The sequence below is a fragment of the Eschrichtius robustus genome, chromosome 5 (assembly GCF_028021215.1).
Source record: "Eschrichtius robustus isolate mEscRob2 chromosome 5, mEscRob2.pri, whole genome shotgun sequence".
NCBI classification, from domain to species: Eukaryota; Metazoa; Chordata; class Mammalia; order Artiodactyla; family Eschrichtiidae; genus Eschrichtius; species Eschrichtius robustus.
The window spans coordinates 67,802,523-67,819,404 of NC_090828.1; the positions used below are offsets into that span (position 1 = coordinate 67,802,523).

General features: G+C 40.6%; 1 protein-coding gene across 1 annotated transcript in view; it reads left to right on the top strand.

Annotated features, from left to right (window-relative positions):
• Window positions 1-3,187: 3,187 nt before the first annotated feature.
• Window positions 3,188-16,882, top strand: part of GRB14 (growth factor receptor bound protein 14) — a 124,622-nt gene continuing 110,927 nt past the window's right edge. Inside the window, exons 1-2 of the mRNA XM_068544991.1 lie at window positions 3,188-3,378; window positions 4,638-4,770. Of these exons, the coding sequence (XP_068401092.1) occupies window positions 3,188-3,378; window positions 4,638-4,770 (324 nt within the window). The remainder of the gene's footprint in view (window positions 3,379-4,637; window positions 4,771-16,882) is intronic.

Below are 16,882 nucleotides of genomic sequence, written 5' to 3' on the forward strand. Positions count from 1 at the left end.
ATACAATAGAAGAGTTAGAAAAACTACAGATACTTGTAAAAGCATGGAAAAATATGGTAAATAACGTGTAAAGGGAACAAAGTCAAGCACGAAAGGATCATACTGCATGAATCCATTTAAAGTTCCAAACCAGACAACCTACTCTATTGTGAGTACGGATGGATACTTACGGTTAAACTATGAGTTGATTACTCTGAAAATCTGGATTGGAGGGCGGGACTTTTGGAGGACTGACAATAATGCATTTCATGATCTGACATCAGTGTTTGCCTTGTGATAATTCATCACACAATTTTGTCTGTGAACTTCTTTTCTGTACATGTGTTATCTTTCCCAGTATAAAGGGTTAAGACATTTGATTTGATGAGAAAGGGAGAGAATAAAGCAAGGAGGACATATTTTCCTTAGGGGTAGGAAGGCTGGGAGGGGCCAGGAGACAAACTGCTTCCTTTGTCATTTTACAGACTCAAATCAAAAAGGACAAGGGCCACTAGGGGAGGACTCGTTCTTTGGTGCCAAGATATCTGCCTTATTGTTTCAGATATCTTCGTTAGTTATGGGAAGGAAAATCTCTTTTTAACTTCCCTTTTGACAGAAGAATGCCTCTGTATTCTCTTAGGCTGTACTAGGTCTGGTAGTATTCTGCGCCTTTTATGTTGCATAATTCTTTATTTAGAATCATTTTTTTGTAAACCTCCTGGATACAAAAGCTAGTTTGTTTGTTGGCTTGCTTCAAAAATGTGAATGAGGGAATTCCATCATTCTTGGTATAGATCTTCAAGGTGTCTGGGAGTACTCAATATTAACGTCAATCTACAAGACAAAACTATTTAGGTTCTCATTCCTCAGAGATTTGTTCTTTTTTCTTTTTGTCCCCAGTTACCACAGGTATAACAATTTTTACCCATGGAAGTTAGAGGAGGAGCATAAAGTCTGCAAATGGATACTCCCTGGATTTCCACTAAATGAGAAAATGCCCAGAGAGGGGAGACACAATTGAGATCTCATTCTAACCAATGAATACTCTTTCTTGAGGTTAAAAATTTATGCTGGGAAGTGGAATACTACTGGGCAATAGTATTTCCAGTGATTCCAAAGATACAGTTTCCACCTACCCTTTTCTCTGGCAAAAAAGACAGTCTGCTCCCTCTCTCTCTCTCTCTCTCTGTGTTTGTGTGTGTGTGTATAAGAGACAGAAAGAGAAAGAGTTGTTGAGAATAGAGAGGGGATAAACATTAGCCATTGATTCACTTTCCTGTTAGAATGCTCAAACTATATCATTTTCAGAAAGGAGCAATGGTTGCCTGCAGAACTTTTGGATGAAAAGAGGAATGATTGATGATGATCAAGATGATGAAAGTATACTTCTTTATGTCTTTAGCTCAAGTTATCTGCAAATACATGACTCTTTTTTATTTTGCTGGAATGACCTCAACATATCTATATGCTTTTACATTAAAGTCTCTTAAAACCCACATACGGAATCCAGACCATACTTCAGGGAATTGGATGTGAATGAGGGCTTTGCCTGGCACACAGCATCAATATGTTAGCTATAATCATGATTAGTATTACTGATTTTATCCCTCAGGGGAACTACTGGGCTTAGCCGTTGCATTGCATAACGTGTCCTACAGACCACACCCAACGTGTGACCCAGGCCAGTACTGCTCTTCATTGGGTCTTAATTTTGACATCAGAAAAATGAAGAACTTGGATTCTGTAAGCTCTTTGACTCAAAGATTTCCTGCCTCAGTGGAGTACTCCAGGTTTCTCACAGGCTGGGGGTGAGCAAACCCTGGGTGTCAGCAGTGGTTGGTGCCAAGGGCTGTGTGTGTGTGTGTGTGTGTGTGAACACACAGATATGGAGGAGGGGGTTTTGCCAGTTTCTTCAGGAGGCAGTGTTTGCCTTTCCCTGGGCAGAGGTTGAGAAGGTTAAGAAAACCTGGTGTAACAGATGCCAGGGACAAATATTACCTAATTTGGTCAAAGAACAAAGAGTGTGTAAAATATGTGAAAATCCCAAACAGTGCAGTGGGATGGGGACACTTACAGGAAGAGCAGAAACAGAATTACTACCCAAGAATTCAGAGTAGGGTTGCCTTATCTCAGAGGGTGAGCCTAATGTAATTACCACTTCAAACAGTCTGGATGGTGAGGATGGAATCTTCTGGGTTGGAAGCTTGACTGCACTATTACCAGCCCTATTTGTACCAGGTAGTCCATGACACTGAGCCCCAATTTCCTTAACTGTAAAATGGGGTAAACATCTAATTTATGAGGCTGTTGTGAGGTGCAGCAGGACTAGGCAGAGTGGGGACTCAGTAAATGAGAGCTACTTTTATCAGAAGAAAATTAATTTTTCTAATTCCCAAGATAACGTCAGGTTTACTCATACCTTACTAAGAATCCTCAAACGTCTCAGTAGTTTTCTACACCGATTGTACTCCCTGTTCCCCGTCCACCCCTTCCCCACGCCCGTGTGTTTAGCTGCGGAGTGGAAGGAAGAAGAGGCACGTGGGGGAAAGACCGGGACAAACCCGGCCCCCTGGTCCCCTGGCCTCCAGGCACGGTGGGGCCTGTCATGGCGGCCCGGCGACAGCTTAGGTGATCTCAGACAGCACAGCAGGAAGAATGAAAGGGTCTGGGGGTCAGGGCTGCCCAGACCCCTGCCCCGCCCGCAGTCGGCCAGGCTAGCCCTGCGCGAGCGCCGGCTCACACGGGTCCCACCTCCCGCGGCGCGGGCCCGCCCCGACCTCGGGCTCAGCCTCGCGCTCGGGCGCCCACCTGGGGAGGCGGCGGCCCGGACCTCGGGCGCCGGTAGCCAGGGCCCCGCGCGGGTGGCATGGGCTCCGAGCCAGCGCCCCCCAGCGCCCCAGCCCCCGAGCGGGGCCCGCCCGGCGCCCTCCCCGCCCCCACTGCGCCTCGCCCCGCCGCCCGCGGCCCCCACCCACCGGCCGCTCCTCCCCTCTCCCCACCCTCCTCCTCCGCCCCCTCCCCTCCCCCGCCGCCTCGCCTACCGCCCGGCCGAGCGTCTGAGCCGCCCCGGCCCGGAGCGCAGGCGGCGAGGCCACCGCACCTGCAGCGTGCTCGGGCTGCCGAGCCGGCACCTCGCCTCCCGCCGCCCGACCTCCTTCTCCCCACGCGCCGGGTCTCCCATGACGCCCGAGCTCCCCGGCCGGCGACAATGACCACTTCCCTGCAAGATGGGCAGAGCGCCGCGGGTCGGGCGGCTGCCCGGGACTCGCCGCTGGCCGCCCAGGTGTGCGGCGCTGCCCAGGGGAGGGGCGACGCCCGCGACCTGGTGCCGGCACCCTGGCTGCACGCGCGGGCGCTCCTGCCCCCTCCGGACGGGACCCGCGGCTGTGCTGCAGACAGGTAGGCAGCCCTCGGAGGGCGCGGGGGAGTGTCCTGGGTTGGCAACCGGCGAGGGGGTGAGGAGGCGGTCCTAGGGGGCGAGCCATGTGCCCAGAGCTGGGCCAAGTTTGTGAAACTCTCTGAAGACAATTGCCTTTGAGCTGGCTCCTACCGGATCAGCAGGACATTGCGATCTCTCAGAGCCTTATAAATAGCATCACCGTTTCATTGAGAGCTTCGGATCTCTCTCGCCTCTGCCCGTCGGTGTGAACTAGGAGGCCGAGCTCCAGGCTGGCCAGCCCCCTTCCTTCTTGCTTCGTGGTCCTGCATTAAAAATAAAATCCTTTTCTTTCATATATTAAAAAAAATCATAGAATAAATGAGTTCACCTCCCACATAGAGTCTTACAGCGACCCTGGAGAGGCAAAGCACGGATTGACATTTGAGCAGTCTTGCTGTTCAGCAGGAAAGAATAGAGGCTTTAAAAGGTTTCCCAGTCTCCATAGCATTCAGCACTAAGTGCCTGTAGAGTTCACAATTTCGCACATACTTCAGGAAAGAAAAAGGCTGCAACAATACAAAAATCTGTAGTCCTTTATATTCATACATTTAAGTGGTGCTTTTTTTTTTTTTCTTCTTCAGATTTTCAAAGTGCTTCAACTTCACTGAAGTTAAAATTACTCCGCAGTGGACTAGAGTGCATTAACACCAGCAAGTTCTATTCACTTAACCTTCTCAAAAACACTGCCTTGCAGTTTAGTATCTATAAGCACTTGAAAAATCAACAGACTGTGTGTGGGCAACATTGTGAATGAAATTTGAAGTGCGATGAACCACAGCTATAATTAATAAACCATAACTTCCAAAAGTGATTAGTAAAATAGCATAGGGATGAATTCAGTAAATGTTTATAGACTTCGTCAATTTAGTGGATGCAAAACAATGTCTAGCTCCTCAGGATGATTTTTGCATCAATAATTCTGTAGTCTGTATTTCAGCTTCAGGAAAATTATCAGAAGTGCTGGAAATGGGGTTTCCAGGCCTGGTGATTTTTTTTTTAAAGGCCCCCAAAAAAGGAATACAAAAGAAGATTGATTTATATCAATTAACTAACTTATTTTGACCCATAGAAAGTACACCACAGACCTTTGCCATATACTTTATATAATATTAGTGTTGTCACAGAGTGGTGCATGCTGGCCTTAACTTTTTAATCCTGACAGCAATTATATTTTACATTCTGTTTTATGTAAATTACACTCTATGTTCTCTTGGTGTAGGAGAAAAAAGAAAGATCTTGATGTTCTGGAAATGCCATCTATTCCAAACCCTTTTCCTGAGCTATGCTGCTCTCCATTTACATCTGTGTTGTCAGCAGGCCTGTTTCCCAAAGCAAATTCAAGGAAAAAACAGGTATGCATTTAAAAGTGTTCTAATTCAAAAATCTTAGGAGTTCTACATCCATTTAGTCTTTAAGATACTCTTACACTATTAACAAAGTACTAGCATGGCCTATTTTAAATAACTCTATTGACTGATACAGTTCGTAGCCATTAGTTTCCTTCAGGGTCTCAGTTTTCACATCTGTATAATGGGAACTTTAAAACTTACATGTCAGGCTTTTGGGATGGGTTAAATGAAAGAATATATGTAAAGTACAGAGCCTGGGAGCTATTATTATTCACATTGTGGGTGGGAGAGTTATATATGATAACAGCTGAACGATTTTAAGTCAAAAATTGGAAGGGCTGGCAGTGGTGTTGTGGTGAGATGGGGATTGACTGGTTCTTTTTAATACCTTCTTTAATCTTTCACGTTTTCAACCCAAGCCAAATTTATTTACTAAAGGAAAGTGATAATGGTGAACTGTGGTGAAAGGTAATAGGAGTTTTGGACTCCGCAGATTTTCTTTCAGCGAATTCCTCAGTTTGGAGGCTACTGGCTGCAGAAGGCAGATGACTTGTAAGTGATGATTAGCTTATGAACTTAATTTTTATGATTTTCTTTCTTTTCAAGTTTCTATTTTGGGACTGACTTGAGCAAATTAGACATCAAGGACCAAGCAACTATGGGGAGATCCAAAACAATTATACATTTTTTGAAAAAAAAATTAATGTATCCTAGGATAATCCCATCTCTTTGAATATGCTTTCTCCAAATTTATTTTTAATTTTTTTTATTTTCATTTTTTTCTCCCAATTTTGAATCAACAAAACAAAGAGAAGCTTCACTATGCAAAATGTACCTTGTTCTTGCAAGGGTAGACGCAATAAATTTAAATAGTCAGATGCTTGCAGCAAGGAGAGGGATAATGAACAGAGAGGAGAAGACAGTCAATTATTTTCCCCCATCTGTTGTTCTCTTTCGTTTTTTCAGCACTTTTACTACCTGTGATGGGTTCAATAATGTGTGTTTATAGTTTTAGGAATGAAGGAAATGCCGCATCTTGATAACATACAGTAATAATAGAGACAGTAGAGAAGCATTCCATGGGAATGAAGGAAATGCCCCATCTTGATAACATACAGTAATAATAGAGACAGTAGAGAAGCATTCCATGGGATGTTGTATTTTGATGGATGTCTGGTATAATAAGGCTTATATACTTGTTTTTTTGGGGAGAGGGAGGGGGTTGCAGTTTAATTGGTACATGTGCTTTTTGGATAAGGATTGGAGAAAGTGGGAGTAAATATTCCCGGAGCAGAGGTATGTTCTGAATTAGAGTCTTTGATGGGGGAGGCAAGTCCTTCAGTATGTGGGACTGAGACTTTGGATGGGGAGATGATCAAGGAGGAGACTCTTTCAGGACCTGTAAAGACAGAGCCCAAGGAAAAAACAGCCCTGCTGAAATGTCTGGGCCTTTTAAGAGCTTGGCTTTGGGGTTAAGATGTAAGATGGGAATGTAGATGATAGATTTGTCTGTGCATCATGGTGGTGGAAAAAATCGATTCTGGACTGTCCCTATGATCCAGAATGGGAAAAGGAAATATCTGATGATGGCATAATAGGCATTTGGGGAATTTAATACATTGTTTCCCTATTTATGGAGGGCCTGCTATGTTCCTTGCACCATCCTAGGCGCTGAGGCACTGAGCTGGGCAAAAATGCCACTCGAAGGGTGTTTATCAAGGTGGGGCTTTGATTCGGGGTTGGGTTAAGACTTAGGAGTTGAACAGAGGAAGGAGAGAGGACGGGGTCTACTCCGACTTTAATTTTGTGAATGAGCACTGGGAGAATGCCTCATCTACCAGATGTGTCCAAGGGGCAGCGTTTGTTTTGAATAGGGAGAGAATGTTTTATGCTTAAGTTAATAGCGGGAGAAAAACGAGAAAGAGAGTGGGTGTGAGTGTCAGGGTCAAGTAAAGGTTGTGGCCTAAGTATGGGTAGTCATCATCTTAGAGTAAGACGCCTGATCTTGGGGAATAACATTTCTTCAGATCAGGTTCAGCAAATCGGCAACATGGGAGAAGGGTGCTATGCTACCCTTGACTCTGACCAGTTTCCTGCTTCGGCCTTGGGTCCTGTTTCCACGGTGACCTTTTCAGAGAGCACTGCGCCCACACAGACAGCTGTGCTGTTGCAGGAGCAGAGTTCTGGCCTGACTCCTGGAGACCAGTCCCAAAGGGGTGTTTCCACCTGAGAAGTGCCCTTCCTGCTCCTGCTCTCTTCCGTGGCCCGAAGGTTGGGGGTCCCCATGAAGAGAAGTTTATCCCAGAGTTGGGGAAGAGGAACGTTCCTTTTTGCATTCTTTTAGTTCCCTTTTCCCCACCTGGACTTTGCATTTAGAACTGATCCTTTGTTTTTATTCCTTTGTATATACTCAGTTCTTTGGAATGAGGGAGGTTTTGGGAACAGATGACTCTGTCAGTAATTCTCCCAAGCTCAGTCTTTGTGACACAGATTACCCTTTTACAGGATGATATTTCAGGCCCAATTATCTCTGACCTTTGGTTGAGATGAGGTAGATGACTATATGTGCTAGGTTTCTATTGACTATTATTTATGACTGCAACGTTATAGGAGACGATGTCTCATTTCTTTATAGTCTCTCTTTCATTTGTTTTGTTTAACCATTCCAGTCATTTTAGCAATTCTTTTCTCCCCATAGAAAAAGTGAAGAATTGCACTTGTTACTTATAAATAAATGACCAGAAAGTTTGAAAGAGTCCAGACTGGAAACGTTAAATTTCATGTGGCCTTTCAAAACCACAGTCAAAAATCATTTTACAGGCCATAAATATTTTTTTTTTTTTTACAATTTGAGATGTCTTCATAATGCATGAGTGGTAAAATGCATTGAAGCCACAAATAGGATATGCTTTATCTCTTTTTGCAAATAAAATGTCTCAAAGTATACAATACTGTATGCTTTCAGTATTTTTATTTTAAAATAAGAACTAGATTGAGATAAAATCTGGATACTTTATTCCCTCTCCCCACTTTTTTTTAATAGTACTGGCCAGATATATTTTTTAAGCATATTTCTTTGGGTTTATCAATGAAGCAGATTTAAAGTGTATGTTCCATATACATGGTTCAGAAAAGTTACCTGCAATTTAAATTTTATATGAAAAGTGACTTAACCTATGAATTTAGGTGTCTTACTTTTTTTTCTATTTCTGATTGAAATTTACCAGGAAATCATGCTTTAGCACTTATTATTTGAAGAAAGGGAAAGAATAAGATATATTTAGCCCTTGCAAAAGAATCAGTTCTTTTATCGAGTTTGTCTCCCCCCAGGTTATTTTTGTGCTTGGACTCAGTTTGTGTAGTAGCTCTGCTTAATTGCTTTCCAGGATTTATGTAGGATAACTAATTCAAAATAAAGCTACTGAAGATTTTAAAGATAAAAAATCACCTATGAAAAACAGTGTGTCATGGAATGTTCAAGCTGGAAGAGATCTTTGAGATCATCTAGGTGAAGCACTCTTCTTTTACAGGCGACTAAGTTGAGGCTAAGAAATGCTATGTGGCTGATGGTGTCACAGCTAGGACCTGAAAATCGGATTTCATTTTCTTTTTTTTTTTTTTTTAATTTAAAAAATTTTTATTAAAAATTATTTTTAAATTGAGATATATAAAGTGATATATAACATTATATTAATTTCAGGTGTACAAGATAATGATTTGATATTTGTACATATTCTGAAATGATCACAATAAGTCTAGTTAACATCTATCCATACATAGTTACAAATTTTTTTTCTGGTGTTGAGAACTTTTAAGATCTACTCTTTTAGCAACTTTCAAATATACAATACAGTATTATTAACTATAGTCACCATGCTGTGCATTACATCCTCATGACTTATTTTAACATCTTGACTTGTAAAGTATAATTGCTTTACAATGTTGTGTTAGTTTCTGCTGTATAACAAAGTGAATCAGCCATATGTGTACATATATCCCCATATCTCCTCCCTCTTGCGTCTCCCTCCCACCCTCCCTATCCCACCCCTCTAGGTGGTCACAAAGCACCGAGCTGATCTCCCTGTGCTATGCAGCTGCTTCCCACTAGCTAGCTATTTTACATTTGGTAGTGTATATATGTCCATGCCACTCTCTCACTTTGTCCCAGCTTACCCTTCCCCCTCTCCATGTCCTCAAGTCCATTCTCTACGTCTGTGTCTTTATTCCTGTCCTAGCCCTAGGTTCTTCAGAACCATTTTTGTTTTTTTTGTTAGATTCCATATATATGTGTCAGCATACAGTATTTGTTTTTCTCTTTCTGACTTACTTCACTCTGTACAACAGACTCCAGGTCCATCCACCTCACTACAAATAACTCAGTTTCATTTCTTTTTATGGCATATTCCATTGTATATATATGCCACATCTTCTTTATCCATTCATCTGTCAGTGGACACTTAGGTTGCTTCCATGTCCTGGCTATTGTAAATAGAGCTGCAATGAACATTGTGGTACTTGACTCTTTTTGAATTATGGTTTTCTTAGGGTGTATGCCCAGTAGTGGGATTGCTGGGTCGTATGGTAGTTCTATTTTTAGCTTGTTAAGGAACCTCCATACTGTTCTCCATAGTGGCTGTATCAATTTACATTCCCACCAACAGTGCAAGAGGGTTCCCTTTTCTCCACACCCTCTCCAGCATTTATTGTTTGTAGATTTTTTGATGATGGCCATTCTGACTGGCATGAGGTGATACATCATTGTAGTTTTGATTTGCATTTCTCTAATGATTAATGATGTTGAGCATCCTTTCATTTGTTTGTTGGCAATCTGTATATCTTCTGTGGAGAAATGTCGATTTAGGTCTTCTGCCCAGTTTTGGATTGGGTTGTTTGTTTTTTTGATTACAAGCTGCATGAGCTGCTTGTAAATTTTGGAGATTAATCCTTTGTCAGTTGCTTCATTTGCAAATATTTTCTCCCATTCTGAGGGTTGTCTTTTCGTCTTGTTTATGGTTTCCTTTGCTCTGCAAAAGCTTTTAAGTTTCATTATGTCCCATTTGTTTATTTTTGTTTTATTTCCGTTTCTCTAGGAGGTGGGTCAAAAAGGATCTTGCTGTGATTTATGTCATAGAGTGTTCTGCCTATGTTTTCCTCTCAGAGTTTTATAGTGTCTGGTCTTACATTTAGGTCTTTAATCCATTTTGAGTTTATTTTTGTGTATGGTGTTGGGGAGTGTTCTAATTTCAGTCTTTTACATGTAGCTGTCCAGTTTTCCCAGCACCACTTATTGAAGAGGCTATCTTTTCTCCATTGTGTAATCTTACCTCCTTTATCAAAAATAAGGTGACCATATGTGCTTGGGTTTATCTCTGGGCTTTCTATCCTGTTCCATTGATCAATACTTCTGTTTTTGTGCCAGTACCAGACTGTCTTGATTACTGTAACTTTGTAGTATAGTCTGAAGTCCAGGAGCCTGATTCCTCCAACTCCGTTTTTCTTTCTCAAGATTGCTTTGGCTATTCAGGGTCTTTTGTGTTTCCATACAAATTGTGAAATTTTTTGTTCTAGTTCTGTGAAAAATGCCATTGGTAGTTTGATAGGGATTGCATTGAATCTGTAGATTGCTTTGGGTAGTATAGTCACTTTCACAATATGATTCTTCCAATCCGAGAACATGGTATATCTCTCCATCTGTTTGTATCATCTTTAATTTCTTTCATCAGTGTCTTATAGTTTTCTGCATACAGGTCTTTTGTCTCCTTAGGTAGGTTTATTCCTATGTATTTTATTCTGTTTGTTGCAGTGGTAAATGGTAGTGTTTCCTTAATTTCTCTTTCAGAGTTTTCATCATTAGTGTATAGGAATGCAAGAGATTTCTGTGTGTTAATTTCATATCCTGCTACTTTACCAAATTTGTTGATTAGCTCTAGTAGTTTTCTGGTAGCATCTTTAGGATTCTCTATGTATAGTATCATGTCATCTGCAAACAGTGACAGCTTTACTTCTTTTCCGATTTGGATTCCTTTTATTTCTTTTCCTTCTTTGATTGCTGTGGCTAAAACTTCTAAAACTACGTTGAATAATAGTGGTGAGAGTGGACAACCTTGTCATGTTCCTGATCTTAGTGGAAATAGTTTCAGTTTTTCACCATTGAGAACGATGCTGGCTGTGGGTTTGTCATATATGGCCTTTATTATGTTGAGGTATGAAAATTGGATTTCTTGAGGCTTTGACAGCCCTTTTTTAGGAAGGTACAATTTCCACAGAAATTGAGAACCATAAGAGTAGCACAGTAATAAACCTATATCAATTGTTGTTAGTTACAACTCTGCCCATAATACAAAAGCAGAGGCAACAAATGCCATTTGATAATTTCCACCTAAGGACCTGGATTCCTTTTTTTTTTTTTTCCTTCCTCAAATATAACTGTCTCTTTGTGCTTTTTTCCTCCAGCTTTCTTCTATCTTCTCCCTAAAATTGATATGAAAAATCTATCAAATAATTGATCTATCAACAAGTAAGTTTTATTAGTATTATTAATAACCAGATTTTGTGTGCAGTTTACAGTCCACAGTCACACTAAAGCCAGGAAGTGGGTCTGTCATCCACATTTTAAGATTTTGTTTTTTAAAGTACATAAACAGGAAGTGATTTGCCCATGCTTCCACAGTTTAGATAAAGGAAGATCAAAAAGAATGTAGTTTCTGAATGTGTTTGCCCCTCACCACACTGTTTTTGGTTTATTCCATATTGAGTTAAACCTTTTTGTATATCTCAGGAAAATAAAAACTATCTTCCAAATAATTAAGAAATTATTTTCCACATGCTCTGCCTTTGATTTCGTTTTCATCTCACATGTCAGGTACTATCAAAAAATAAGTTCATCTCTGTCCCCAAATTAAACGGCCTCTGATGTCATTCCTTCATGATGTCAGTAATGATCTTAATTTGTACGGTGCGAAACTTGTATGTGTGGTTCTTGTGTGGCTGCTGCATTATCCAAACTCAAATACTCATTTCTCCAATATACACAGAAGTAGAAAGCAATGAACTATGCCCCCATATTCTCGTTTTACAGATTCAGCAGTTATCAAGATTTTGTCCCATTTACTTCATCTATTCCTTTTTGAAATTTTTATTGTATTTGTTGAAGTACAATAAATAAATTACTTAAAAAAATGTAAAACCTGGACATCCTGTCACTGAATCCCTACCTAGTTTTGTATGCATTGCTGAAAAGTACATTTTTTCATTTAACCAACATGCCATTATTCCCTAACAAAAATAAAAATTCCTTGGTATCATTTAAAATCATTCATAATCAAATTCTCTTAGTTGGAATGATACATGAAATCCTCAAATTACAAGCTGGTTATGTTTCAAAATCTTTAAATTAGGTCTTTGGCAATTTAAATTTATGGAAACAGCATATCAATTGTATATAGGTCCCCTAGGCCATTTTACAAAATCCTATATAATGTAAAATGAAACGTAAATTTCATATATTTGCAGAAAATATAACAGACACTTTCTCCATTCTCTCTCTTTTGTTTTCCCATAAAAACAGCACATAGTCTCTGCTTCTTTTTCTAAATCCATTTCATCCTCTGACATTTCTCTACAGTCTTGCTTGTCTTGATTGCATGTCACTGCATGTGGCCCCCAGTGGCCACCCCTATTGGAATAAATATTTCCTCCTATTACTGGTTTAGCATGTGGTAACTGACGGGAATCTATCTTTGGAGAGAGCTGTTAGCCCAGTGTGTTCCGCTCTTATTCAGTCAGCTGTGGCCAAGGGGACACAGGGACCTGGACCGTTCACTCAGCAAGGGTTATGGAACAAATTCTGTGAGTAGGAAGTGCAAGTTCAGTAGGTATGATGTATGGAGGTGGGAGGAAACAATGGACAACTAGTGCCCTAGGGAAAAAAAGCTCAAGCAAAAAACAGTTGACACACAAACAAATTCTTATAATATATGAATGATACATGGCAACCCACTGATTAATTTGGCTGACTTAGCCTCCACAGTTCACAGTATCCAACTCCTTTGCCTCAAATCATTTAATTCACGTGAAGGGCATTTATTTGACAGTGGTTTCAGTTGATGCCACCCTTCAGTGATGGTCATATTCCTTGGTCCTTGTCCTGAGCTTGCATCTTATTGAGGTCCCTTGGCCTCTGATGACAGGACCTATCAACTCAGGATCCTCCCTACTTCATGCTAGTTACCTTTGTCTGTAACAGAAGACAGCTGTCTCTTCCTATTTTAAAACTTAAATCGCCTAGCAGATCTTCTGCTCGTCAAGGTTTTATTTCCAGTTTGAAGGTTGCCTCTAATTTTTAGTTAATTTGCAGGATACACTTGCAGTCCAACCTTTATCTGCAACATGACTTTTATTTTTTACTTCTTTGAAAGCTCAGCTTCTGGTTTGTTTTTCTCTAGGGGCATATATTATGTTCTATCAGGAGAAGGAAAATTGGAGTCATTCATGGTTCAATATAAATGTGGATCTTAATATAAAAAAGCTTTCTGCAGTTTTATGGTTGTTGCTTTGAATCATGTCAGCTTATATGGAATAGTAATAAACTCCATTGTATAAGTATGCACTGATTTGAGTGAGGATAAGCAGACTTGGGAATTGTCCTTTTGGTACTCTAGGTAAGGGATGGCTCAATGGAGAACCTAGGAAATGGCCACAAGTCTTTGCTAAGGAAAGGGAGCAGAAGGGAAGCTTCCAGAATCAGTTTAGAAGACAAATAGGTGAGCTGACATAGGGAGAGCATCTTTTACTTCTTGTCCTTCCCTTTGGTTCCACTCATTGAGTAGTTTTCAAAGCCACAGAGAAAATAAACACAAATAGGAGGATTAATATTCTTAACTAGTTTACAAATGCTTCTGTCTATTCCAAAAGATCCTTTTAAAGTTGGCTGTTGATTCACATGTATTTTTCCATAGATGTAATGTTAGATGTGGTGGTTAGGTTGTTAGGGCAGGCAGTAAAAGTTTTTTTAACCCACAATAGCTCCCCCAGATGGTAGATTTACAACATCCTGTGCACCAGTTTTTAATACAGTTTCTATGGAAAGATGTGGGGCCATATGATGTAATTGAAAGATATTGGACTAGGAATCCACAAACCTAGTTTTTAATATGGTCCTGCTGCTGCTGAGTGATGTGATATGAGCCTATTAACCACACTTTCTGGGCCTGAGAGTGCTACAATTTTATTCTATTCCTAAAGCAAGTGATTCTAATGGCTCTTGAAGTACTAATGATTTCATAGTAGACGGGAGGCTTTTTTGGTCCCATTGGCCCCAGCAGTTCCCTCTCAGTCTTTGTTCAGATCTTCTCACGTGGTTACCACACCTCCTTTGATGAAGAGAACATTTGGGTGCCATGGGGCAAGGTGCACAGGAGCCACCTTTATGGAGATGATGTGGGCAGGAAGGGGCTAAGTAAACTCGAAATTGTGCATCAAAGTCTAGGTCCAAATAATAGGGAGTCAGAAAAAGTATTGTATCTGGGAGGGGCCAGGTTGGGTGGTGAAACTGTATTTAAACTTAGAAATAAGGGTATGAGATTAGATATGAACATTGGAGGCTGGCATAGGTTCAGTATGCACCTGGTTGTGCTTGGCTTAAAGGGTTTGAGGTAGGCATAACTTCTAAGACCTTCTCTAAACAACTCTTGCTCAAGTCATGCATTTGATCGCTCAAGTCATCCACTTGATCACTCAAGCCAAAACCAAGGAGTCCTCTTTCTGGCCTTCTGTCAAGTACTGCTACATCTTTCATCACAATATACTTGAATCCATAAACTTCTCTCTGTCTCCACTGCTACCATCCCAACTTGAGCTACTGTCTTCTGACATCTAGGCACCTTATAAATGGCCTCCTTGCTTCTATTGATACTTCAGCTTATTTTGGTCCATTTTCCATACACTTGTTAGAAATGCACTTTTAGAAATGTAGATCACATTATCTCACTCTCTAGTTGAAAACTTTTTGATAGCTTAGGATAAAATTCAAAATTCTACCTTGGCCTACAGGATTCTATGTGGTTTGGCTTCTGTCTATGTCTTAAACTGTACTTGCATTCTACTCTTTATTCGTTATACTCCAGCCACAGTAGAGGGACAGTCCTACCTGAATGTGAACTTGGCAAGCTTTTTTCTACCTCAGAGCCTTGAGCTTGGCTGTTTCCTCCATCTGGAACCTTTTTTCCTGGTTCTTAACAAAGCTGACTCTTTATTCTTTAGATATCAGCATAAGATCATCTCATCAAGGAGGCCTTTTTTGACTAAAGTATCCCTCTACACCTTTTTTTTTTTCCCATCCTATCACATTTCCTAGTATATTTCCTTGGTTGTACTTACCATAATCTGAATTGTCTCATTTATTTATTTGCTCTAATTACTGTCTTTCTTTCCAAATAAAGTGCTTTGGTTTTGTTGTTCTTGGGTTCTTTCCTTAAAAGAATTAATGAGTAAATGGATTAATGAAGATAAGTAGTTAAAACCAATTTAACAAATTATATTATTTATTTATTTATTTATTTTTGGCTGTGTTGGGTCTTCGTTTCTGTGCGAGGGCTTCCTCTAGTTGTGGCAAGCGGGGGCCACTCTTCATCGTGGTGCGCGGGCCTCTCACTGTCACGGCCTTTCTTGTTGTGGAGCACAGGCTCCAGACGCGCAGGCTCAGTAATTGTGGCTCATGGGCCTAGTTGCTCCGCAGCATGTGGGATCTTCCCAGACCAGGGCTCGAACCCGTGTCCCCTGCATTAGCAGGCAGATTCTCAACCACTGCGCCACCAGGGAAGCCAACAAATTATATTTTGACATATTTATTCTAATCATGATTAATCATCTTCCTCCTCTTCATCAAATTTTAAAATGTATTTCTAATTTTGTTAACAGATTCTATTAACAAAAACAAAGTTATATACTAGGCTTCTGGACCAGTGAGATTTTAGCAGTATATGTCTTTTGCTTTCGTTACACGCATAGGAAATTTTGATCATGTGTAATGACATTAACGGATATATTTCTGATTTTAATCATTATTCTTATCTAATGGAATTGTAAGTGAAAAGTACATGGTGAATTGTTATACTTCCAGCGTATAGTGTTAAAAACCCACACATTTAGGAAAAATTAAGTGGACTATCAATTGGGTTTATAATACGGGTCTCTTAGAGCAAGGAGTAGATGTTAGCAAATGTTTTAATTGTTACCTGTTTATGTCATTGGTAAATGATTTAGGCCAGTGCTCATGCTGTAGAAATGGGGAGACATATACACCATGGATATACATGAAGACTTTCCAAGAGATTTACAAACTTAAAGATTTAAGATAACCAGCTTTCAAATCCTCATCTTCCATTTGTACTTTTTCCTAAAACCCACCTGTGTTCACAGTAACCTTCTCACTTGGTGCATTACCCCGGGGCATGTAAACCTCTAGGGCATCACACGCAGGGAAAGCTTCCTTTAATGATTAATCAAAGTACCATGAATCAGAAGGGGCTCCTGTCTTTTTATGCCTTATACTTCTGTTAAGGGAAGACATAGTTAGAAATAAGGATTTTGGCTAGTGTTGAAACATTCTAAATTCAGATATATGATGATGTGATGGGAGTAATGACAGTTTTCATTTTTCATTTTTCAATTTTCATTTACTGACTTCAGTTCTTCCCTCTACTGACTGTTGTCAAACATATATAGCCTTTGAGGGAGAGTTTCCTAAGAACAAAGCAAATAGCGCACCAGTGGGAAATACTGAATGCTGAAAATGGCCTTTTGTGATGTATTTTCCACTATTCTCACCACTTGAGACACATCCATAGCTGAAAAAAAAAATGTGCCTGCAAACATCTGATGTTATATATAGGTTAGTGCTGTGGGTGAGGGAAGTTCTCTGGGAAGCCGACTTGGAGCCTAGGTTTGCCTGCAAGAAGTTTACTGGGGCTCAGAGCCCTTGGAAACAATGCCTGTGGGATGGACACAGGGACAAGTTGGGCTGCAGTGCAGCCACAAGAGAGGCATCAGCTGATCCCCTAGGAGCTCAAGCTGGGATGGTCTTACAGAATTGTTCAGAATTAGGGCTCAGAGGCTG